The 25,292-nt window shown below is 35.4% G+C and overlaps 1 protein-coding gene across 3 annotated transcripts in view; it reads right to left on the reverse strand.

Moving 5' to 3' along the window:
- Positions 1-25,292, reverse strand: part of LOC141529515 (patj homolog) — a 769,735-nt gene that overhangs the window by 74,214 nt on the left and 670,229 nt on the right. For all 3 annotated transcript variants that reach the window (XM_074246076.1, XM_074246077.1, XM_074246078.1), the window contains one exon: positions 12,411-12,644. In XM_074246076.1, the coding sequence (XP_074102177.1) occupies positions 12,411-12,644 (234 nt within the window). The remainder of the gene's footprint in view (positions 1-12,410; positions 12,645-25,292) is intronic.

Consider the following 25,292-nt stretch of genomic DNA (forward strand, 5'->3'; position numbering starts at 1 on the left):
ATTTATTTACAATACTTTAATTATCGCCATTAAATTACAATAGGTCTTTACACTGGTTAGTACTTATAATCATAATTACTGCTTTATTGAAATTTAATCAGTTTTCATTATTAGCAATGATTTTACTAAATAACAATAGTGAGGTTAGGAGTTGAAAAAAAAAAAACAACTAAAAATTAAAGTACCGTTCCAACAAATTATTTTCTAAAAAATAAACACGTTTTAAAATACACTAGTCACAAAAATTAAGGGATATAAAAAAAATTCCAAATTTTTTGATGATTTTCAGCGAGCTGTAACTCCGAGGAAAATGATCGCACAGAAAAAAAAAAAAAAGCAAATTGTAGCTCCAAGTGTCTAGTTTTTAGATATGACCATGAAAATTTTTTGTCATCGTCAGGTCTGGAGAAATCCTAAGAAAACTACTGAAAAAAATTTTTCGAAATTTTTTTCGTCTTAAAAAGGTCTACGGGCTTCAAAAAAATTTTTTCGATTGTTTCGTTTAAAAGCTCTTTTAGTAAATTTAATACCCTTTAATTTGACGTAATCAAAAAGCCTGTACGATAATTTGCCGCGGAGTTATCGTCAATCAAAGCAAAAAGTTTTTTTGACTTTGGAAATCAATAACTCTGGAAATAATGACCGTATAGGAAATTGAAGGAGGGTTTTGAAAACTACACAATATTCTCTATAAGAGAACGTAAACCGCTTTTGAAGAAAAAATTTTTTTGAATTGAAAACTCGGACTGAAAAAAGACAAAAATTCGCATAATTAAGGATATTTGGATAACTTGGTATAACTTTGGATAAAATGGATGAACGAAGGATATCGTTGGTAATTTTCTAACTTCAAAGTGTCCCCTAAAATCCCTAAGAAATTCAAAGCGCTGCGATTTTTTGTTCATAGTGCCCAGAAGCTTCAAATTCTGTGTTTTCGCAAAAATCACCATTATGAGCAATTTTGTGATTTTTATTCATTTTTCCATTGAAAAAAATTTTTTTCAAAATTCTTTATTTTTCGATCAAAGAGATTGATTTTTCAAGAAATTAGAAAAAAAAAAATTTTCAATTTTTTCGAAAATTTTTTCGAAATTTTTTTATCAAAAATTTTTTTTTAATTTTTTTTTTTATCGTCTTCAGAATGCTTCACTATTGTCAAAAAAATTAACTCAATTTTTTCTGTCCGCTACAACTGCCTTAGTTTTAAATCTCATTTTAAAAATTCAATAAAAACAAATTGATATACCCCCGCGGAGTTCGGCTTTTCCTCACACAAAACTTGAATTTTACGTTTTCTTTTTAGCCTAAATTCCTTACGTGAATTTTTGTAAGCTTTTCTTTGATAAGCACCTTTTGATATGCCTCGTCGACATTTAGCTGCCACAGATGTGGCTCGCATTGTTACCCTCCTTCAAGAGGGCTACAGTCAGGTGGAAGTAGCAGCTTCTATGGGAGTGAGCCAGTCCGTTATCAGTCGGGCCTATGCCCGATTTAACGCGACTCAAAGTTACGATCGTCGTCCGGGTCAAGGTAGACTACGAATCACTACCGAGCGTGATGATCGAGCTATCATTCGAGATGCTCGTCGAAACCCTACTGCGCATGCCCACACGATCGCTCATCAATTTCGCAATCGTCGACAACGTCCTCCCCAACAACACATATCGGCATCGACGGTTCGAAATCGCTTTCGAGAGCAAGGACTACGCGCTAGACGCGCAAATCGCGTGCCTATGCTCACTCCACGACATCGCCGAGCCCGATTGGCCTATGCTCATGATCATCACCATTGGGGTCGTAGACAGTCGACCAGTGTATTATGGACTGACGAATCTCGATTTTGTCTTCATGGCAGCGATAGACGATCTCTCGTTTGGCGCCGTCGTGGAGAACGAGATCGGGATGGTTTTACGAGACCAGTTACAGCTTTCAATGGTGGATCAGTCATGGTGTGGCAGGCGTGTCCTTCAATACCAGAACCCCGTTGGTCATCGTTCGTGGGACGTTGACTGCCGATAGGTACGTCGACGAAATTCTGGAGCCACACGTCCTGCCTATGCGCACACGCATGGGGGCAAGACCGTTCATTTTGATGCAGGATAATGCTCGTCCTCACACTGCAGTTCGTACGCGAACTTTTCTCCGCGCCAACAACGTAACAACGCTTAATCATCCAGCGATGAGTCCTGATTTGAACCCAATTGAGCATGTTTGGGACATGCTTGGGCGTCGATTGCGGCGAGACTATCCGCAACTGCACAATCTTCATCAGTTGACTCAAGCGTTGTTACGTTGTTGGCAAGGAATTTCGCAACGTGATATTCGACGATGCATCAACATGCAAGAGCGTTTACGAGCTGTGATTCGGAACAGAGGTGGCAATACTCGGTACTGAGCAGTTACTGCCGTGCGTACAGAGGTCATTCGGCAGCTGCAAACAGACAAACACGCAGACAAAGACACACACACGTGTGTGTGTGAGAAGCGTAAATCCGACCGAGCAACTTCCACGTGGTACACTTTGAGTAACGCTAATGCCGGCGGTAAATCAACAGTCGAAAAAATTGAGAAAATTTCGAAAAAATTTTCGAAAAAATTGAAATTTTTTTTTCAAATTTCTTGAAAAATCAATCTCTTTGATCGAAAAATAAAGAATTTTGAAAAAAATTTTTTTCAATGGAAAAATGAATAAAAATCACAAAATTGCTCATAATGGTGATTTTTGCGAAAACACAGAATTTGAAGCTTCTGGGCACTATGAACAAAAAATCGCAGCGCTTTGAATTTCTTAGGGATTTTAGGGGACACTTTGAAGTTAAAAATTACCAACGATATCCTTCGTTCATCCATTTTATCCAAAGTTATACCAAGTTATCCAAATATCCTTAATTATGCGAATTTTTGTCTTTTTTCAGTCCGAGTTTTCAATTCAAAAAAATTTTTTCTTCAAAAGCGGTTTACGTTCTCTTATAGAGAATATTGTGTAGTTTTCAAAACCCTCCTTCGATTTCCTATACGGTCATTATTTCCAGAGTTATTGATTTCCAAAGTCAAAAAAACTTTTTGCTTTGATTGACGATAACTCCGCGGCAAATTATCGTACAGGCTTTTTGATTACGTCAAATTAAAGGGTATTAAATTTACTAAAAGAGCTTTTAAACGAAACAATCGAAAAAATTTTTTGAAGCCCGTAGACCTTTTTTAAGACGAAAAAAAATTTCGAAAAATTTTTTTTCAGTAGTTTTCTTAGGATTTCTCCAGACCTGACGATGACAAAAAATTTTCATGGTCATATCTAAAAACTAGACACTTGGAGCTACAATTTGCTTTTTTTTTTTTTCTGTGCGATCATTTTCCTCGGAGTTACAGCTCGCTGAAAATCACCAAAAAATTTGGAATTTTTTTTATATCCCTTAATTTTTGTGACTAGTGTATTATGAAAGTTATATTTAATTCATAAGAAATTAATCTATAATATTTATATCACTTGAAAATTGGTAAACAATTTTACCCCGTAAACGATTGATTTATTGTAGCACTACAGTACGTATTATTTTAAAGATTAAAGAATCTATAAATACTACGGCTCTGTACATTGTTTATTTACTTCAGTTGTAGTTAAGCTCTAAGTAACTCAAGTATCAGTTTACTGATTGCTATAATTAAAAATTTACTAATCACTATTAACTACCCTTACCACTGTTGATCAGTATAAGACATTATTTAGTTACATATATAACTAAATACTTTTGCAACTTGAAAAAAAATGCACATAAACATATCTGGTAAATAAAAGGCATATTTTTTAGGTTATTAAAGTAGAGAAACTATGTACCCAGATAGCAATATGACGTCTGTTACAGTTCTGAAAGAACTCTTATTTAAGATTTAGACGTCAGAATTTTGATCAAAATGAGGTCTCCAAGACGTTTTGAGGACGTCGAATGCGCCACTTAAAGAGTGAATCAAGACTTAGAGAGAGTTCTTAAAGAGCTCTTTTTTCTGACTTCAAAAAAAGAGTTCTTAAAGAAGTCAGAATTAAGAGCCCTTTCTGACTCCAGAAAAAAATAGTTCATAGAGGGTGATTTTCAGGTTTTAATTCTAATTAATATTAAGAAAAAGATTAAATTGAGGATAATCAAGTACATTAAAATATATTTTCTTCGAAGTAAAAAAAAAAAATGGTATCGCTCGCAGCTTAGAAAATGAATTTACTAGCGGTCACCCATCCAAGTATTTACCATGACTAATGCTGCTTAACTTCAGTGATGTGGTGTCCCCTGGTCTGCCTTGGCTATAGCTGCTCCTAACGAGATAGTAAATTTTTTTTTTCTACATAAGCTCTTATGTTCACATAAGATTATAAACGACTTATAGCAACGATAAAAAACTTAATATCAACTTTTCTACCCAAAAATAAAAAAAAATACCTTTCGATTTAATTTTTAATAAGTAGAATTACTGAACGTTTTGTTATTTATGATAATATTTTTATGATACAAAAATAAATACACAGCGAAATGAGTTCACTCGAATGCGATTATTTTTATTTTTCTATCATTTTAAAAATTCTTCAATAACGTGAAAAAAATTTTTCTAAGTTCCATATTTTGACGACGTACAAAATCAGAAAAAAAACCTATTCAAGAGCTCCTATTCTTGATGTCTTACGTAGTCAGAAAAAAAGAACTCTTAAAGAGCTCATGTCTGTGATGTCTTATAGAACTTAAAACAAAACTTCTTAAAGACTTCTTAATTAAGAGTCCCGAAAAATGAAGTCTTTAAGACGTCATATTTGGAGTTGTCAAGGAAATCTTTGAAAAGACTTCTTTAAGAAATCCTTCTGACTTGGATGTTGTCTGGGTACGTACTCTAGATTGAAGTGAAAATAATTTAACAGTAGTTATTCAAGTAATTATTTTTCTGATGGAATATATTTAATGCTTTATAAAAAAAAAAAATTTTTTTTGATATTTTATCCTTTTAATACACATGTAATACATATCAATAGATAATAAAATTATGTATTAATTAGACAATCAATCTCATGACCACTTTTTTTCCTCTTTTGCTAGTTGTATACCCAGCTGGCTTCTATGTTAACCCGTACAGCCAATGGTTGATCATGACTTCTTAATAGATAACTGTTTTTACATGTGCAATTGAAACTAATTATTCAACATTTCAGAAACTTGCAACAAAGATGATTAAAGTTGGTGACGTAAATGGCTGAGAATTTCAACTTAGAATTTACTCATTGATAATGACAAATAATAGAGAGTGATATTAATAAGTTACATTCTATCCCTGATTAAAAATATTGATTGAAAAGTATTGGGAATCAGTCACCCCATGTAAACTGTATATCTATATATACATGAAAAAAGATTGAAAGTATTAAAAAGTATTCAAATTTCATAATTTTTAATCCTTTTCAATCAATATTTTTAACCAGGGTAATATAATGGCAAGGAGAGTGCCCCATATAAGGTGATGATAATAATATAGACAACTAATAATATAGCTATAAAATCTCTGCTATACAACACAAATTGCTTGAAGATAAAGGTGTAAAATTAAATTCTGACGTATTTTTTCCCATTTTTTTTACATCAACAATTAAATTAATTATATGACAAACAATTACAAAAATAAATTTTTGATTTTTTTATAGTTTTGTTGTTAGTATTTCCTCTCTAAAAAGTGTATATAAAAGTGATCAAGTCATATAAGTGTTTAAAACTACATATAACTATCGATAAAAAACTGATATAAATATTTATTATTATTAGCTCTATAAAACTGTAATTTAAAGAGTTAATAAACATATGTGTTGCAGTAAAGTTGTAATATTATACAATAAATAATAAACCTTTTTGATAGCTATGTATGATTGTGTAACAGCCGGTCCCTACTATTGCAGTTTCATGTTTCTCCCCTAGACAAAGAAGAATTTGTGAAAAACGTTCTGCTCCGTAACAGATTGTTTTATTATCTATTTCACTATTTCACAGTAGTGTTTTTTTCGAAATTCTCATTTGTTTAAAAGAAAAACATAAAACTGCAATACCTTTATAATCATCAGTGCAACAAGGATAGAGTATGGTTTCTTGAAGTGAGTGCAACGTGGAAAAAAGAGGGGATCAGCTGTTAAGCATTGTTTAACAGCATTTATTTTATTGATAATATTTCTGAGATCTTTTTAAACATGATTATTAAAAATTGTTAGTTATCAAACATAAAAAATCATCTTATTTTTTATCTCTTAATATTTCTTGTCTGTACTGTCTGTGCCGTGCCTTGATTTATTTCTATAAATGTAATTACATTTTTTCGATAACCAACTATTGTCACGATTACGTTTTCTATGATCTTAAAATTACCGAAAATCTAATAATTTTAAAAATTAATTTTTTATTAAAAAAATTAAGGAAAATATAAAATTAACAAACCAACAAAAAAAATAAATTGTCGATAACTCCACACGGCGTTAATATACGATTTTTACAAACATGCAGTATGAAAATGTGTTTCTTGTTTAGTGTAGATGTAAGATAATTTTCATACATTGAATAATTTTTCATCATAGGTGTAATATTTTTATTTATGTTAACATGCCGATAATAATAATATTTTTCATTATGTTATTTGAATTAAATTGCGCTTAAATATTTTACAGGTAGCAGCGGTGTAGTATAGCAAGGTTGGTTGACGCATGCGCAATGCCAATTTTAAATATACCAATAAATTTTTTAAAAAAAAATGAATTAAAAATATAAAAACGATCGAACAAATAATTTAATTAATCGAACAAACAATAAAAAGTGTCAAGCTATCAGAAAAAAAAAAAATTATAATTTAAGGCATAAAATGCCAACTTCAGAAAAAAATTTTATTTAATTTTTTATAAATAAACAATAATCGAACAAATAAAAAATTTTAACGAACATTAAAGAACAAACAACGAACAAACGATTTGTTTATATTAAGTTAATAAAAATTGATTTTTGGTTGCCAACTTCAGGGAGCCGCGAACGACGTAGCCAGTGCAGTGGGCCAACTACCCACTGCATGGAAATAACTGAGTTACCACAAGATACCAACTCAGAAGTGCTCCCCACAACCGGTCCTTTTCGGATGAGGACCATTCATCAGGTGGGAGGAGCACGCCGGACACGATGAATTATGACGACCCTGGCGCTATAAGGACCAACTTTAAGTGGTCGGAGGAACTCAGAGTCGATCTCTTGGTGTGCTACCAACGTAGCAAACCGGGGGTGAGCGGTTATATGGCCCGGATGCACACTCTTTGGAGTGATATGCATCCGGAGCTAGCGCATTTTACGCACAAACACCTCCGTAACTATGCCGCTCATCTTCGGTGTAACAGAAGATCACTTGTGCCGGATAGAAGGCAGTCTAATAGACTTTCATTTCCGGCGCAATTACACCAAGAACGACGCCGTTCCTCCTTGGACAACAACAATCCCTTTGCTGTGGACGGCGAGTAAGTATATCTCAAAAGATAACTTACTCTCAACAACGGCTTGACGCGGTAAATGAAGATCTCCGTGCAAACATTCTAGAGGATTCCACCCTGCTCACTGTGAGTCAGGTTGTGTATGGTGCAGCGGTCTCAGCTTTTCCGAGAGAGAGACATTGTCTCTCGATCGAGGCAAGGTTGAGACAGCGCATTTTACAACTTGGCTCCAAAATTGACAGATCCCGGAAACATGTCTCCCGCATTCAGTGTGTGATTGAGTTCGAAACAACTCAAAAAGCATACACGCCCCGAATTCGACGCATTGTTGCTGAACTTCGGTGGCGTCATCACACACTGAACAAGAGTACTCTTCTTGTCATCAAAGAAGAGTCTCTTAATAAATTGCGGGCTCTAGTGACTGCCAAAAAGTCACTAGAGAAAAGGCTGAAGCGGTTGGTCGACAACTCGTTGTTTCGATCCAGCCCTTCACGGTTTCTGACAGCAAAGACCGATGTTACTGGGACTTATCCAACACCTGAGCGGGTGGAAGCTTTTTGGACTGAGTTGTATGGAGATCAACTAAACGTGAACGCCAATACTCCAGCTCTGCACGACTTCAAAGCATTCTGTCGGGAACACCGTCGGCAGAATGCTGATGAAGAGAGCCCTGCAGTCAATGTGGATGAAGTTCGTTCAGCTCTAAATGGCAGCAAAAATTGGGCTGCCCCGGGACCAGATGGCATTAATGTCTTCTGGTGGAAGAAGTTTAATTCTACCCACCTCCATCTGGCCTGCATATTTACATCGTACGTTAGAGCTGACGATCCGATTCCGAACTGGCTTGTAGAAGGGCGAACCGTACTGATACCTAAAAAAGGTGACTTGTCTGACCCTAAGAATTTCAGGCCTATCACCTGCTTGAATGCGGTTTATAAAATTTTTACAAAAATTTTAAATAACCGTATCTTGCAGCAGATAGAGCCTGTATGGCAACATATATATGAACAACGTGGCAGTAAAAGAGGCCTGTCAGGTTGCAAGGAGAACCTGATAGTGGATCGATGCGTCTTACAAGATGCGATCTACTATCAACGCAACCTGTCAATGGCTTGGATTGACTATCGTAAGGCATTTGACTCAACTCCTCATGAGTTGATTTTATATCTACTCAAATGCCTGGGAGTCAATCCCGAAATAGTGGAATGCATGCGGCGTACAATGCAGCCCTGGCGAACGCGTTTTCACATTGGAAGTGGAAACGCATTGCACGTAACCGGAGTTGTAGAGTACAAACGAGGGGTCTTCCAAGGCGATTCCTTGAGCCCTCTGCTGTTTTGCATTTCACTGCTGCCTATATCTGTTGCTCTCCGTAACACTCGTGGGTACTCTGTGGGGCCTCCGGGTAATCGAAAATATTCGATCACCCATCTGCTTTACATGGATGATCTGAAGCTATATAGTACTGATGAAGATCATCTACAAGCAGCCCTCAACATCGTAGCAGAGTACACACGAGATGTCGGAATGTCTTTTGGGTTGGACAAGTGTGCGGTCGTACATCTGGCGAGGGGTAAGTGCTCTGATACTGGTGATGATGTCGAGTTAGTAGATGGGAGTGTCTTAAGAAAATTAGACGCCGGGGAGTTATATAGATATCTAGGAATGGAAGAGCACCGCATGCATGCGGTCTCTGAAGTCCGAAGAACTCTCCAGAGCGAGTATGTTAGGAGACTCCGGAAAATTTGGTCCTCCGAACTTTCCGGCAAAAACAAAGTCTCAGCTACTAACATGCTCGCTGTCCCAGTCTTACTATACTCTTTCGGTGTCCTGAAATGGGCCCGGAAGGATTTACGAGATATAATTGGTCCACATTTTGATTATTGTGCTAGTTTAATGTTAAACTATAATAATCAACAACTAGCATCATTACAGAAAATACAGAATAGAGCGATGAGAATAGTTTTGAATGAAAATAGATATACTAAAATTAAAGATATGTTAGCGGCATTGGGCTGGATGAGTGTTAGACAACTGATGATATATAAATGCTGTATCATAATATAAAAAATGTCATTAGGACTTGCACCAAAATATCTGATAGAAAAATTGAAAACATCTAGTGAAAAACACAATTATAATACCAGAAAGAAGGAGTTGTTACGAATCCAGCACACTAGAACACACACCGCTGAGCGAAGTTTGATTTATCGTGGTTTTGGTTGGTATAATAGTCTTCCAACGGAAATCAAAAGTGAAAACAGGATAAAAATTTATAAAATTGAACTAAAAAATTATATAAAGAAAAATTATTGAGATAAATATGTAAAAAGTTGTTATTTAAAGCTCAAATTTATAATATTTATGTATAGAGAATGAAAAATAGCATTTTGCTAATAATAAAGATTTATTTATTATTATTATTATTATTATTATTATTATTATTATTATTATTATTATTATTATTTTGTTATTAAATGCTCAGGGGGATTATCCCCGGAGTCCGATTCTCCGAGGGCCCAGCCTGAGCTCCATCCGTTACTGCTGGACCACTCCGCACAACAAGGCGGTTAGTGAGTGCAGCTGGCCAAGTTCATTTGCCTAAGTAGACGCAGGGATCCCAAAATGACAGCCTTTTGCATCCGCACTGCTAGAGACACAGCTGCTGAACTGCAAGCCGGTATCTTCGCAAGTGAAGACACAAAAGACTGTTTCATCCCTCCAAGGACGCCGACAACCAAAACGACGAGCTTGACACGGTAACTTGGGTAGAGTTTGCCAATTTCAAACAGGAGATCCTGATATATCTGGTGTTTGTGCTCTTCTTTGGCCGAGATATTGTATTCGGCTGGGGCCGAAAACTCAATGACATAAATGTCACGAGTAGCCTTGTCAAAGAGCACAATATCAGATTTGTTGTGGTCAATCCGCCGGGTTGTTGCGAATGGTATGTTCCAATAAATATTGGAACTGTCATTCTCAACAACCTGCGGAATATCTCCTGGCAGATAAGGCAGCACTGGTGTCTCATCGATACCGTAGCTATATCTGAGATGATAATAGAGTACTCGCAGGGCAGCATTGTGACGCTGTATGTAGGCACCTCCTGCCAGCACAGGACATGCCGACAAAAGGTGCATCAGCGTCTCCGGATGTTGTTTACACGTCCGACAGGACGTGTCCGGAAGCTGCGCCTGGAGCACCTTGCTACGGTATTCGAGAGTGTTGATAACACCATCTTGGCAGGCAAATATAAACCCTTCGGTCTCGGACATCAGGCCAGCTGACTTCAAGAAGGAGAATGTCAGCTGGGTGGACAAGCCATGGTCACGGACGTGTTTGAAATACACGCTATGCATGGACTTGTCCATGTGTTCACCGAGGAGTTTTTTTTCCTCGGTTATCCTGACGACGCTCTTGAACTCCTTTTTCGGGAGTTCAATGAGAGCGTTTATTTCTCCGAGACCTAAGGTATTTGCCGCGTAGATTGCTGCCTTATACAAGAACGACCCCTTCCGCGCATTTTCATGACTATGAACAAATTGCATCAGGAAGTCGTTTATTATTATTATTATTATTATTATTATTATTATTTTTATTATTATTATTATTATAATAAGATAAATAAATTTTGCTGAATTTAAACGAAAATAATTAATTTTAGACAATAAATGTCTTAGTACAAAAACATTTAATGTATTATTTTTTTTTTGGTCATGGGCCGTTTTTTGTGGAAAACCAATAATTAGTGCTTATTCCACCCTAGAAAATGAGTACTAGGCTTTGGCTATGCATGTGCATGTGAGCAAGAATAATATATGACCCCTTCGGACGAGCAATATCTTCTCGACCATCCGATTATTTAATTCAGTCATAGCCCGTTTTTTTGAACAATCGGGCAATTATAATTAGTGCTTATTTCACCCCAGAAAGAATGTAGTGGGCCTTGGCTATGAATGTGTACGTGGGAGGAAGGAATATATCACTGCTGCGGACGGGGAATATCTTCCCGACCGTCCGATTATTTAATTTAGGCATAGTACGTTTTTTGGAAAAACGGACAGACACAAGTAATGTTTATTCCACCGCAGAATAGCACTAGTCGATCTTAACTATTTCTCCGCTTGTGGACGAAAAGAATATATGACCGCTCCCAATAGGCAATATCTTCCCGACTGTCCGATTATTAGATTAATTCATGACCCGTTTTTCTGAAAAAACGGTCAAACATAAGTCGTGCTTATTTCACATTCAAACGGAAGTAGTGGGCCTTGACTATGCCTGTGTATGTGGGCGAGAATATATCACCGCTTCGAGCGGGCAATATCTTTTTGCCCATCCAATTATTTAATTTAGGCATGGCCCGTTTTTTTTTAAAAGAGGGCAAACACAAGTAGTGCTTATTCCACCGCGGAATAGCACTAGTCGATCTTAACTATTTTTTCGCTTGTGGATGAAAATAATATATAAACAGTCCGGACGGGAATTATTTTCCCGACCATCCGATTATTTAATTTAGCCATGGCCCGTTTTTAAAAAAAAAAACGGGCAAACACAAGTAATGTTTATTCCACCGCAGAATAGCACTAGTCGACCTTAACTATTTCTCCGCTTGTGGACGAAAAGAATATATGACCGCTCCGAATGGGCAATATCTTCTCGACCATTCGATTACTTAATCTAGTCATGACCCGTTTTTTTTTAAAAACGGACTATCCCTAGTAGTGCGTATTCCACCGCGAAAGAGCACTAGTGGGCCTCGACTATTTCAAATGACGCATAGTTGAGCATGTCATTCATTATGACTTAAAAAGCCCATGCATAACAGGTGCTTAGAATTGTATGATTAATTATTGATTCATGCTTGATCAAGCACAGACATCCATATTAATTTTTTTCAGATATAAAATTGTAAAATACTTTGAATTACCTGATAGTCTAGAATTGAGAATCCTAGCCCCATTTCTCCTTTCATTAGTTCTACAATTTGAGGCTGTGTGTTCCATGTTGCTAATCCAGTAAGAAGTTCTAAAGAACGAGATTTAACTTTACACGTTTGAGAGTTCATGGAAGAAGTCTTACCGTTTAACGATTCATCTGATTTAGCTTTAACGAGACGCTCAGATACAAATGAACTATTTTGAGATGTATCGACCAAAATACCCTGCAACAAAATAATTTAGATCTATACGAGTTAAAAATGTAAAGTTCTTGATAGTTTTTGTACCTGTAGAAGTTTATAAATGTATCTGAGTTCAAGAAAATCTTAACTTAAAAATTTCTGACTTTTATAAAAGGAAATACCTTGTCACGAGAAGTTTCATTTCCTGAGTGTGTATCTATCTGGGTCTGAAGAAAGCAACAGATCTATACTCGGTGTCTTATATTTACGTAATTTTGCATTAATTTAATTCATTACATTGAACTTTGTTGTGTTGTCAGTAGATTTCATGAAAATCTAACTATTGCAGTCGTCTACATGATGCAACTTTTAAATAATTCCGCCATTTTCTGACTCAGCTCAACAAACTGATTTTAATTAATGTTTTTTTCAAAGAGTTCTTGAAATTTCGTTAGAGGATTCAAAAATTAAAATTCTCTTTGAATTTGAGCTTTGACTATCAATAATTAGTGGTCGCAAATTGAATTCGATTTTTCATTTAAACAACACGGAACAAAATTTCTAGAAAGTTTGGATTTTATTTCTTTTGATTGAACCAACGCATGTTTAAAATAATTTATTTATTTATTTGTTCATTTATTTATTTATTTCCATTGATACAACAAAACAGCCAAGGCCAATAACAGGGTCTCTAAATAAGTTGATACATATAATTACATAGTATAACTTTAAACTAAGTTTGCTGTACTGGTAGCTCATATAAAAGAAGTAATGAAACAAACATAATAAGATATTAAGAAAATATTCGAGTATTAACAAATATTATAAAGAATCTAACAACATGTTAATTTAATTATAATTATAATAAGAATTGACTGAAGATATATATCTGAAGATGCACAACTAAAGTAGTTTAACTAAAGATGTAAGCGATAATATACAAGTGAGATTTACATTAATATGCTTGAATTTTAGCTTGATTATTAATTTATTAATTTGACTTGACAGATTGACAAATTGTTATCTAAGAGATATTCAAAGAGCAGCGATTTCATTGATACTGCAGTAATGACTCCGATTGAAACTCATGAAGTCAAGAGTCTCTAAATTAACAGAAATGTGATTACATATGTTTAAGATCCTATGTAATGGTGAAGATAGCATAATATTATTTTTTGCGTTCGGAAAGTAAAACGGTAGAGCAGACCTTGTATGAACTTGTGGAAAAGATATTGGAATTTATTACAAGAATCTGGGACAGTAAATGTCACCTTTTAGTAATCCTATAATTAGGAGTACTGAGGAACAAATTCTTCTTTAGCAAAGTTTAAAAGGTTATCAGCTTTAGCGTTATAACCTCCTTCAGCATTGACATTAGCAAATTGTGGTACATTGAAATCGCCTATCAACACCAATGCATCAGCCACTAGTATATCATGAAACGAGAGTGGATCCAGAAACTCCACGAGAATTTGTAGATGAATTTCAGGTAGAATGTAAATTGCTATAATGTTTAATTTAATACCGACACCAAGAAAAAATATTCCCACAATATCAATGGGTGAAAATGTGTAAATTAAATCATTAAAATCTATTTCCACAATATTGAGCATAGTTTTACAGACGATAAGTACTCCACCTCCGATGTTCCTGAATATCTCTCGTCTATCATATCTGAAAACAGAGTAATTGTGAGAAAAAATCTCAGTATCAAATATCCCTGGTTTAAGCCACGTTTTAATAAAAATGTAAATCTCAAATTCAGATAGAAAAGTCTTATAAAATATATCATTTAGTTTAGAATTAATGCCTCTCACATTTTGATAATATATAGACAAAAACAATGTACTTGTATTCATGATGGAGTATTTTTCGGCGTCGATTCTAAAGTAGGACGATGCGTTGTTATTATAGTTGGAATGCCAGCTCGTTGAATAATATGAAGATGTTTCTCCTCCACGGCTATCCTGTCTTTGAGTTCTTGGCGAACATTCTTTTGTTCCATCCACTGTATCTTGGTTCGATCTTGAACTATTGACAATGTTCTTATCAGAGTAGAAGGATTTCTCATCCTTTTCTTCTGCAGTAGGCCTGAGATGACCTGGTTCATATATGATTGGTCAATAAAAAATATCTTAATGGGACGGGGTTGAGAAGAAACAGTGGAGTATTTACCAATCCGTGCGCAGCCAGAAATTGAGATATTGTCAGCAATTGAGTCACAGATACTTTGTATAGCGACACGATCAGAAGTATTACATTCGGTAGCATTACTACCATCAGCTTCAGCTACACCAAAAAATATTGCATTATTCTTACTAGATATTCTGTCCTCAAATTCACGCAGTATATCATTATTGTTAATATTTCCAGTGGTATTTCTGGTATTTTTCTAGAAGGTTTGAATTTTGGTCTCAACGACACCGAGGCGTTCTTTAATATCAAAGTTATCAGTTTCAAGATTGCCTATTTTTTCATTAACTATTTTTGTATTAACAACTTTAGTTTTGAGATTATTTACACTTTTGGTGAGATTCGTATAATGAGTTTTGAGATTACTACGTAGCTTATTTAGTTCATTTGCTAATAGATCACGTATGACCTCATCAGATAAAGATCCACGACGTCTACAGCACCTTTGAAACATGCCACCTGCTAGTCGTCCAGCTTGTCTTGCACTTCCTGGGTGGTAGATCGCTTGACACCCCGCATAGGTGACTTGATCTAGGTGACTTTAGCTATGTTACACGTGCAAGCACGGCATTTGTCTGATTGACTTGGTGGTGCTATAGTGATACTGATTAATATTACCAATGTTTATAAATTTTCACTAAGTAGCACTAACATAGATTGTTAATACTAAAACTCGATATATGTTGTACTAATTGTTATTATTAGTAGTACACTGAATGTTAATGATAAGTTCACTGAATAGTATTATTGATGGTTAGATTAACAGTAATGAACATAAAAAAATTATAGTTCCTTACTGAGTATTAGTGAAAAATTACTTTAAATAATAATATTAATGTTTATATTTTCACTGTGTATCACAGATGAAAATGTATTTGGTTACTGTGAAAGTAATAAAAGTTAACAATTTTAGCGTGATTTTAGGTTAAGCCTGGATTTCAGCACCCTGCCACGTGGCTTCAAAATAAATGATAGATGATAGAATTCATTCCGTAGTAGCTATTATCACTAATTGTAACTAATTTATAATTGGGTAGAATCCGATAATAATTTATTTATAATTGTATTGTTTAACGATATTTTAGTGAAAATAATCGAAGCACAGATGAATAGAATGTTTGCACCAGTACGCCATCTTACAATTTATGTATTACGTTCTTGCAAATTGATTTAGTATTATTCGAGGGGTTTCGTAACGGAAATACCTCGATATAAGAGATTTTCTTGAACCTCGACGCATCCGAGTAGACTAAACAGACTACGTTGTGAGATTTGGATTGCATTTGTTATGTCCAAGGGCGTTTTTAGAGCGGTAGCGTAAACGGTGGAGGTTTGGACTAACAATTTAAAGAATACGCAACGGAGGTTTTAATTCCGTTGTTTTAATTATTTATGTGGGACGTTTTCGAAGTACGAATTTACCACGCCTTCGTTTGAGACTGTTCACGGATTTATTGAGAGTAGATGTACTTACTGTTACGGGAACTTTATTGATGGTCAGATCCGTGATTTTAGGGCAGCTGTTAGTGCCTGTTCCTTGATTGGGCCCTTTGGTTGGTTCTCGCAGCGGATGGAGTAGGGTGGATTTGGGCTGCTTATATTTCGGGCTTCTTATTTTATGAAATGACTTGTTGGAAACTGATTTCACTTTAATTGAGATTTATTTTTATTAACATTAAAACTTACACTTTCACAATTTGGATTTTAAAGAATTTAATTTAATGAATTTTAGTAATTTAAATGAGCTAACGTCCTCCAGTCCCCCGTAGGGTAAAGTGCGCAAATTTAGCTTTTTAGAGGTATTTTATTTAAACTTACTGCCCGGATTCTCGCCTAAGTGCAGAGCAAATTAGAACTTTGAGATTCCGGTTCTCTAGATTTTTAGAACTAATAACTAATACGTGGCCTGCTGGTTGAACCGAATCTGAACTCGTCTTAAGTGCAGTGCAAATTAAGATGAGTGACTTTTACAAGGCACGGGTCCGTCAATTAAACGCGGAAGTCGAATTAATTGCTCAAAGACCAATACGTGGCCTGCCAGTTGAACCAAGTCTGAACTCGTCCTAAGTGCAGAGCAAATTAAGATGAGTGACTTTTACAAGGCACGGGTCCGTCAACTAAACGCGGAAGTCGAATTACTTGATCAAAGACGAGGCGTTGGCTGTTGATCGCCTTTTTAAATACTCGCGGTGCTGAGATTGCAGAAGTCCCCGCTAGTCAACCAGCAGTCCCGTAGCTTATATTTTATTGTGGCTTTTGCGCATGGAGAAGTCTTCCATCTGCGCGGGTGATTTAAATTTAAAGAAAAATTTTGGGGTGGACATAACACATTGATGTTTTCATAGGGCAACCTGAGATCCAACGTTGCTAAAAATGATCATGTAAACTCATTGTAAAAATTTTATCATTATGCATTCTGTCTCCAGACTTCTTCTGGTACAGTCAGTCCGAGGACTTAGCAGAGAAGCATTCTCTGCTGGTCCGAGATTGAACCTGCCAACTCCTTATTAACAAGTCTATGCAATTGTCAATAAATTGAAATTCATATTTTTTAAACCTTTAACCTAGGGTTAAGAGCGCTTATCAGCGTTTCGCCCTGGTTTTTTCACCTGGAGCGCAAGCCAACTGTCTGGTATCCTATCTAATAAATATCACAACTATTACTTACAGGGTTCGAGCACTTACGGTTCCGCGCGTTTTCGTCCCTCGACAAAATTCCCCCGACAAAATATCTTACAGACAAAATACTTTCAAACAAAATTTCCTACAGACAAAATGTTTACTTCCTCAAATTGATTAACGGATTGAGTTGTAATTATTAAAATTCTTGATTACCGTATTTGATATATTTTTATAATAACAATTCATGTTGAACTGTTAAATTAATAAATTTTTACTGATTTTGTGATTGTAATTGAGTTGTTATTTTTGGGCAAACTTACGTGTTGGTCTAATGTCAAATAAAGACACACAAAAACCATGATGAAAGGACACAACACGGTAAAAAACTAAAGTGTAGGTCTACTGTCGAATAAACGAACACAAAAACCATGTTGAAAGGACTCAACACGATTATCCGGGTTTGTGTTGGCCTGTTACAGAGTAAACACACACAACAACCTTGTTAAAAGAGCGCAACACGGTAACAACCTTATGTGTATGGAAGTTTGGATGGTGAGATATTTTATCAAGGGGAATATATAGTGTCAATAGTTATAAATATTTTAGTAATAGATATGAGTAGAATGATTATCATTTTAATAATATCTTAAAAAGCACCCCACGCTCTTTCTAAAATGTAATAAATTTTTTTTTATTCACACTTTTATTAATTAATATTCATTGAAATTTTTAACAATATTCTTGATTTAAATTTATTTTCTATTTTTTAGTTTGGTTTTCTATAAAAAGCGTGATTTTTTAATTTTTTTAAACTATTATTTGTTTTGTTGAATTAGGAATTTTCTCTGGTGTTCTGTTAAATTTTGCATTAGAAAAAATATTTTTTGATATGATTTGTTGGTTAGTTTATGACGTAAAAAATTCGAAAGTAAAAATATAACTTTTCCCATGTTATTTTCCTTTAAAACTTTGACCGTCGGGGGGCGCGGGTAAATATTAAAATTAAGAGCTATAACTTGGCATGATTTTTTTTTTTATAGATTTTGAACCGATTTTGAACTATCGTGAAAAAAAATTTCAAAAAACCCAACATAAGGACCACCCTAATATATATATGTAGGAATTATTGTTGTTGTATAAATGAGTTAATTCACTACGTAAAAAATAACTATTGATTATTTATTATAATTTAATGTGTTACAAAAGAAAAGCGTTGTTTATATTTCGAGCTCTAATCTTTGCACGTGGCAATATCGGTAGTAGCTAGCTATTGAATGTTTATCATTTACCAAAATTGTCTAAATAGATAAACGACGATTACAAATGTTTCGGGCGCCGAGTGTCGGCGGAATTAACCGAATGGGTAATTTATATTCTAGGACATAGACGCTACATATATATATATATATATATATATATATATATATATATATATATATATATATATATGTCGGAGAGTAAAGTACAGTGGAGTATTTTCTGACAAAGCGATGAGAATATTCTTTAGGATATTTTCAGTAATTTTAAGAAATGTACTGTTACTTCAATATTTTGTAAAATAAGATATAACTAAATTATTCTATTTCGGTAGGCTTAGGCCTATGTAGGCACATGGTTGTCAACGTAGTCGGGATGACAGGACGATAAGGGTATCATAAAATTAACAAGGAAAAGAGGAATGTGCAGCAGGCAGACTATTTGAGAATAGTTTTTTGAAAGACAGTCTTGCTTTGAAATTGAGATCGAACGGACGTCCTGGTGATCGCGAAATCGTTATTTTCTAAGTCTCGGTCCATCGCAAGATATTATTAATATTGTTTGAATTCTAAATCGAGTTAACTTTGTACCCAGATGAATATTTGAACGAGAATATTTTGATAGGTCGAGAAATTTTAAGCTTGGGTTTTGAAGTATATATTTCCCAACTTAATTTTAATATCTGTAAATCTAAAGTTATAAATGAATGTAGTAGAGTTGAAATCATAAATTTTGATAGCGTTGATACCGATGTTGATAACGACAATAAAATGAAATTAATTTCAATATTAAAAGAAGATGAAAGTTCTTTTATTACGGGTTTTCCTCTTATTAAGGTTTTTGAATATTACTGGTTTGAGGGTATGTTTGAATATGTACGTCAATTTGTTGACAATTGCGTTACTTGTAAACTCTCTTAAACTCACTCAGGTAAAATTCAAGCTGAATTGCATCCCTAAGACCCGTTTACCTTGGCATTCTGTGCATATAGACATTACAGGTAAATTGAGTGGTAAAAAAATAATATAATACCAAAAAAATACATTATTGTTATTTTAGATGGTTTTACCAAATATGTCTATTTACATCATACTCGCAAAATTGACAGTCATAGTGTTATCAAAGCTTTAAAGGCTTGAAACGTTTTGCATCCGGTGCAGAAGAGTTATCTGACGCTGACATCGGTCTTTTTCGAGTGTAGGAAAAGCCTCGCATTTCACTTAAAAAGTCAACTTCCGTTTTGATGTCGGTAGTCAATGCCACGCGCTCCACCCGATTGTCAAGGTGAGTCAATCGCGCAAGCACAACCGCATTGATAATTTCGTTGACCGATAAAGACCTCCAGCGAGCCTTCAGCTATGATCGAAGTCGAATGCCGAATGCACCGACACGTTCATCCTTGGTTGGTAACTCCTGGTGGAGTTTCAGCACGACCGCTGTCGCAGTTTCTTGTCCACCAAAACGTGACACGAAAATTTCTTTTAATTGCGGCCACTGTATACCCGGAATTGCTGCTTGAGACAGCCACTGAGCCGCTGAACCTTCCAAAGCTTTACTAAGCGCCGAAATCAAACGCTTCCTTGGAGAGGGTTTTCCAACAGGCACAATTCCGTTGCTGAACACCATGCAACAGGATCTGATTTCGCACTCTCTGGATTGAACCGCGGTGAAGAAACATTGTTCTTTGTCAAAGACGGCTTCGGTAAAAAATTCTTCATAAGTTCAAGAAATGAACTCCACTAATCGGGTGCTGGACCAGATGGAAACGATCCCACTTCTGATGTCAGAGAGGCAGGAGTTATTGTTGGAGATTCGGTATTTTGTGATTCACTCATTTTATTATTACAATTAATTAATATTCATAATTACAAAAAGATCAATTATTACGAATGCGTAGATAAACTCGTACAAGGTTAAGTTAATTCGGAACGCACACAATATTAATAATTTCTTGCGATAGACCGAGACTTAGAAAATAATGAATTCGCGATCACCAGGACATCCGTTCGATCTCGATCTCAAAGCAAGACTGTCTTTTCAAAAACTATTCTCAACTAGTCTGCCTGCTGCACATTTCTCTTTTTCTCATTAATTTTATGATACCCCTATCGTCCTGGGATCCCGACTACGTTGACAACCATGTGCCTACCTAGGCCTAAGCCTGCCGCAATAAAGCAGGTTAGTTATATCTCATTTTACAAAATGTTAAAGTAACAGTACGCTTCGTCAGAAAATACTCGACTGTACTTTACTCCCCGACATATATATATACATTCTCAAGTGTACATAATTATGTGATACACAATAAATAGATTACCAAAATTGTTACAAAATAATGAAATTGATAGTCATACTGAATGTGGAACTATTGCCAAATTTAGGCGCAAGGAGGGGCGCACACAGCGAATATAATCCCTGTGACATATATAACGGGTTTTTCGACCTCGTGCGTTAGCGAGGTCGAAGTCCGAGATAAATAAATTTGGCCTACTTGCTAGATTATTGTTGGGCGCCAGGAGCTAGGCTCCACTCACATCGTGTTCGGCTTACTCGGACCGAAACTCTTCGTCGGGGTAGCGGGTAAAAGGTGCAACCTAAATTAAAGAGGAACTAGGAACGATCGTCCGGGTACTAATAATTCGCCGAAATCATAGTATTAATTCTAATTTATTGACAAAATAAAATAAATGGTCGCCGGAATAACAAAATCACAATAATCAGTGTATCAAATTTCGCACGCCGCAATTAATTCAATTATTAATAATTAACTTCGTCGAAGAACAAGCCGCAAGAATTTAATTAACAAAATTAAATGTCCAAAGAATCTCAATATCAAAATCACAATTCATCCATTAACAATAAAATTCCCAAAAATAAACCAAAATCGAATGTCGCAATTAATTTAATAGATCGTAATTAAATTTTTGCAAGAACTAAAACCAACGTCGCATTTAAGTTCAATAATCATTAAATAAGTCCAAAAAAAAAAATAACCGTCGCAAAATTTAACTCACAGTAATTATTTGAGTCACACAGTCAATTGTCGCACAATGGTTTACTTAATAGTAATGGTTTAAATTGACTATAAATCTCATCGCAAATACTTTAATTGTTAATTATTAATTAAGCCAACAAATTAATCGTTGCTAAATTGTGTAATTAGTAACTTGTAATTAACCAACAGTTTATTTTATCGCAAGAACAAAAGAAATCTAATTGACAATAATTAATTAGATTAGGCAGATCAATCGTCGCACAATTATTAGTTTATAATCAGGATTAAATTAAAAAAAAAATTCTTCAATACTAATAATTCATTAAATCTAACATATTATTCATCACAAATTGTTTAATTACGAATACTTACTTAAATTGGATCAATTAATCGTCGCAAAAAATTTTTAATCAATATCAATTAATTAAATTAAACAAATAAAGTGTCCTTGATACCTCAGACACCGTCGCAATAAAAGTAGTTATCCAAAATTACGCATGGAAATATTTCAAACAAACTTAGCGTCAAATTTCTCTAATTAAATAGATTGATTTTGTCAACACAAAATTCTCAACCGGCGCATTACCCGTACGACCGAAGTTCAAATAATCGGGATTATGACAGCAATACACAAGAATGTGAATAATCACTACAACAATTAGTATTGGTACCAGAAATACCTCGTGGGATAATCTCTAGAATAAATGCACAAAATAAAATTGAAATAAAAAATTAACAACAAAAAAAAATTTTGTCACTCGTACTCTTCGTCCGAGTCGGTGAATCCCAAGAGATTTTTCAAAGACGAGACCACTTACCCTGGTAGCAGGCGTCGTTCCCTCAAAACAAAATTACAGCAATGATAAATACAGCAATTAAATATCGTCCTGGCTGGGTCGCACGGCTCCGTCGTCCTCGGCTTCCACGTCGAATTGACCTCCGCGTCTCAACACGGTGTGATGTACAAAAAGAAATTTCCAACAATGGAAATTGCGTCGGTCACAATAGTTGACACAGCAACTCTCACGTCGTAAGCTATTACTCAAAAGTATCGACAATCCGTCGCAAGAATATTTAATAATTATTCACGTCGTCGTAATAATTACTTTGAATCAATAATTAACAAAAAAAAAAAAAAAACCAGTGTACAGCAACTGACAAGAAAAATCGCAGTGTGAAAGAAACCTCAAAAATATCAGCGTCCGTTCGTTGTCGCGGAAACACGTGGAAGAAGGCACATGACTTGGTTGTTGCCCGCCTGGCTGCACTCCGGTCTCCTGGGCCCTTGATTCTCTTGACGCTCCAGAGATGGCTCTGCCTGTCCAATTTTCCAATATCAACTTATTTGATATATTGGCTGGAGCATTGGCTCGCTCAACAGCCAGCTCGACAACTCCGCGCCTGCGCCACTCGTTCAGCCCCGTAGACTGACCAGTCCGTCGTTTGATCCTCGGGTCTGCTTTCCGTCGTCGGAGATTCTCTTGGGGTTATCCCACGTCGATGATACTCGTCGATGATCCTCTTCTCGGGTAAAATGGCCGTCGTCTATCGTACCGAACAATACTTCTTATCTTAAAACTAACTTATCATCTAACTTAAATGATTAACCGCAATTTAAATTTATTTCGCGCGCAATTGAGCTTCGATCGGTCTTACCCGCGCGAGAGCGACTCGGTCGCGGCGATTCCAACCAATGACCTTCCTCACAACTGGAAAATTTTTTTTATTTAAAATAAAATTAAAATTAAATAAGGAAACAACTTATTAACAGGTGACGCTAAAAGCGGCCTGTTACACATAATAAATAATTATTTAACAATTTGGCCAATACTTATTAACAGCAACAAATTTAACAATATTGTGACTTAATAACAATAACAATATTTTCACTCACACACCTGTACTACGAAAACTTAACAATAATCTTTATCCTATTGGTAACTCACTTGACTGAACTAAACGAACTAACGTAACTAACTTTTACAAAACAGACTTGGCTCACAAGAATAACAGCCCAGTGACTAAACGTAGACCTAGATGTCCTGCAGCACATTTGCCACAAAAAAATTGAATTTTTGGAATAACTTCTAAATGGCTTGACCGATTAATTTCAAAAACTAATCCGCTCTTAAGCTTAAAAAACCACGTCAATTGCCACCATTCTCGCCAAAAGCCGCTGATTCGTTCAAGAGTTATCGAAAACGAAAAATTTTGAAAAAAGTGGTTTTTTTCCATAACTTCGAAATTTCTTATGGAATCTGCGTGAAAATCGGTTTATTCATTCCAAAGTTATGACGGATTAAAAATTCAAAAAATTCTGTTTTATTCAACTTATTCGAGCTCGAATAGCTTAAAAACTTCGAACAGCTATTTCTTTGAGCTCGAAGAGCTCAAACTAACATATAAATTATATTTTTAAGAAACTAAACTCTCTCCCTTTTTTCACTTAACAGCTAATCTTCTCTTTTTTTCGCGTCGCACTCACTGCAAGAAACGGAACTATGCTTGTTGCACTCATGATTATAAAACTGTTACAGTTTCATGTTTTTCTTTTAAAGAAATGAGAATCTCTAAAAAAATGCTCTGCTATGAAATAGATAATCAAAAAATGTATTAGGTAACAGAGCGTATTTTTTAACATTCATCTTTGTCTAGAAGAAATATAAAGCTGCAATCGTAGGGACCAGCTGTTACAAAATAATCGTTTTTTTTTAACTTCCTGCTAAGATAATTAACTGTGTTTCGTTTAAATATTAAAATCGATTAAATTTATGAAATATATAGATTGCTTTTTCCTACTTTAAACGCTACAAATGTTTTACTGAAAAATTGCGTTACTTTTTAACTTTCCGCTAAGAAAATCAAAGATTTTCGAAAATCAGGAAGTTATTGGTTTTAACGCGTTTTGCAAAAATCGAATTATCATCAGATCTCAACGTTCTGAGGGCACAGGAAGCTTCCTTGACTACCCCCGCAAGTTTGTCACTATGTCTGTGTGTGTGCGTGTGTGTGTGTGTGTGTGTGTGTTGTAACGGGTAAATTTGGTGAAGGGGGAGGGGGGGTTAACCCCTTTTCATTTACGTTTAGCTGAATCAATCCCGAGTCCAGTTTCGGGGATCTAAAAATCATCGAAGGAACTGTTACTGGATAATCTCAATGAATGCCCGGCTCGAATTGAGAGCTCGCCGATATCCAGGGTTGGAAAAGGAATTGTCCGAGAGAAACAAAAACAAACGTCTCATAGAAATCAACAAGAAATTTTTTATTAGATAATAATTATTCAATTTCGAGGTAGAGAACCATCTTCTATCACCTTCACAAAACGACAACACACTCATTCTTCTTCTCCGCATTGTTTTCCAATCTCTGTTTTACATAATGTTTGTAAAACAGGAATCAGTTCACCGCCTTTTTATTATGTTAAGTTCTACTTTACCGACCGATTATGGGTTTTCAAAATCGCGGTCTCTAGTTCGCGGCGGCAGGGGGTCAATTCTCCACTCGAGTTTTCTCCGGAGAAACGAGAGCATAGCCTCCACTCCCTATTCCCGCGGTGCTGCCCCCAGGTCCCTGAAGGCGAGGTGTCTAGCCGACTTCCTCGACCTCCTACTCGTAATCCCCTA

Source organism: Cotesia typhae, unplaced genomic scaffold (assembly GCF_013202065.1).
Source record: "Cotesia typhae breed Kobodo isofemale line unplaced genomic scaffold, CoteBio_Ctyphae contig_48, whole genome shotgun sequence".
NCBI classification, from domain to species: domain Eukaryota; kingdom Metazoa; phylum Arthropoda; class Insecta; order Hymenoptera; family Braconidae; genus Cotesia; species Cotesia typhae.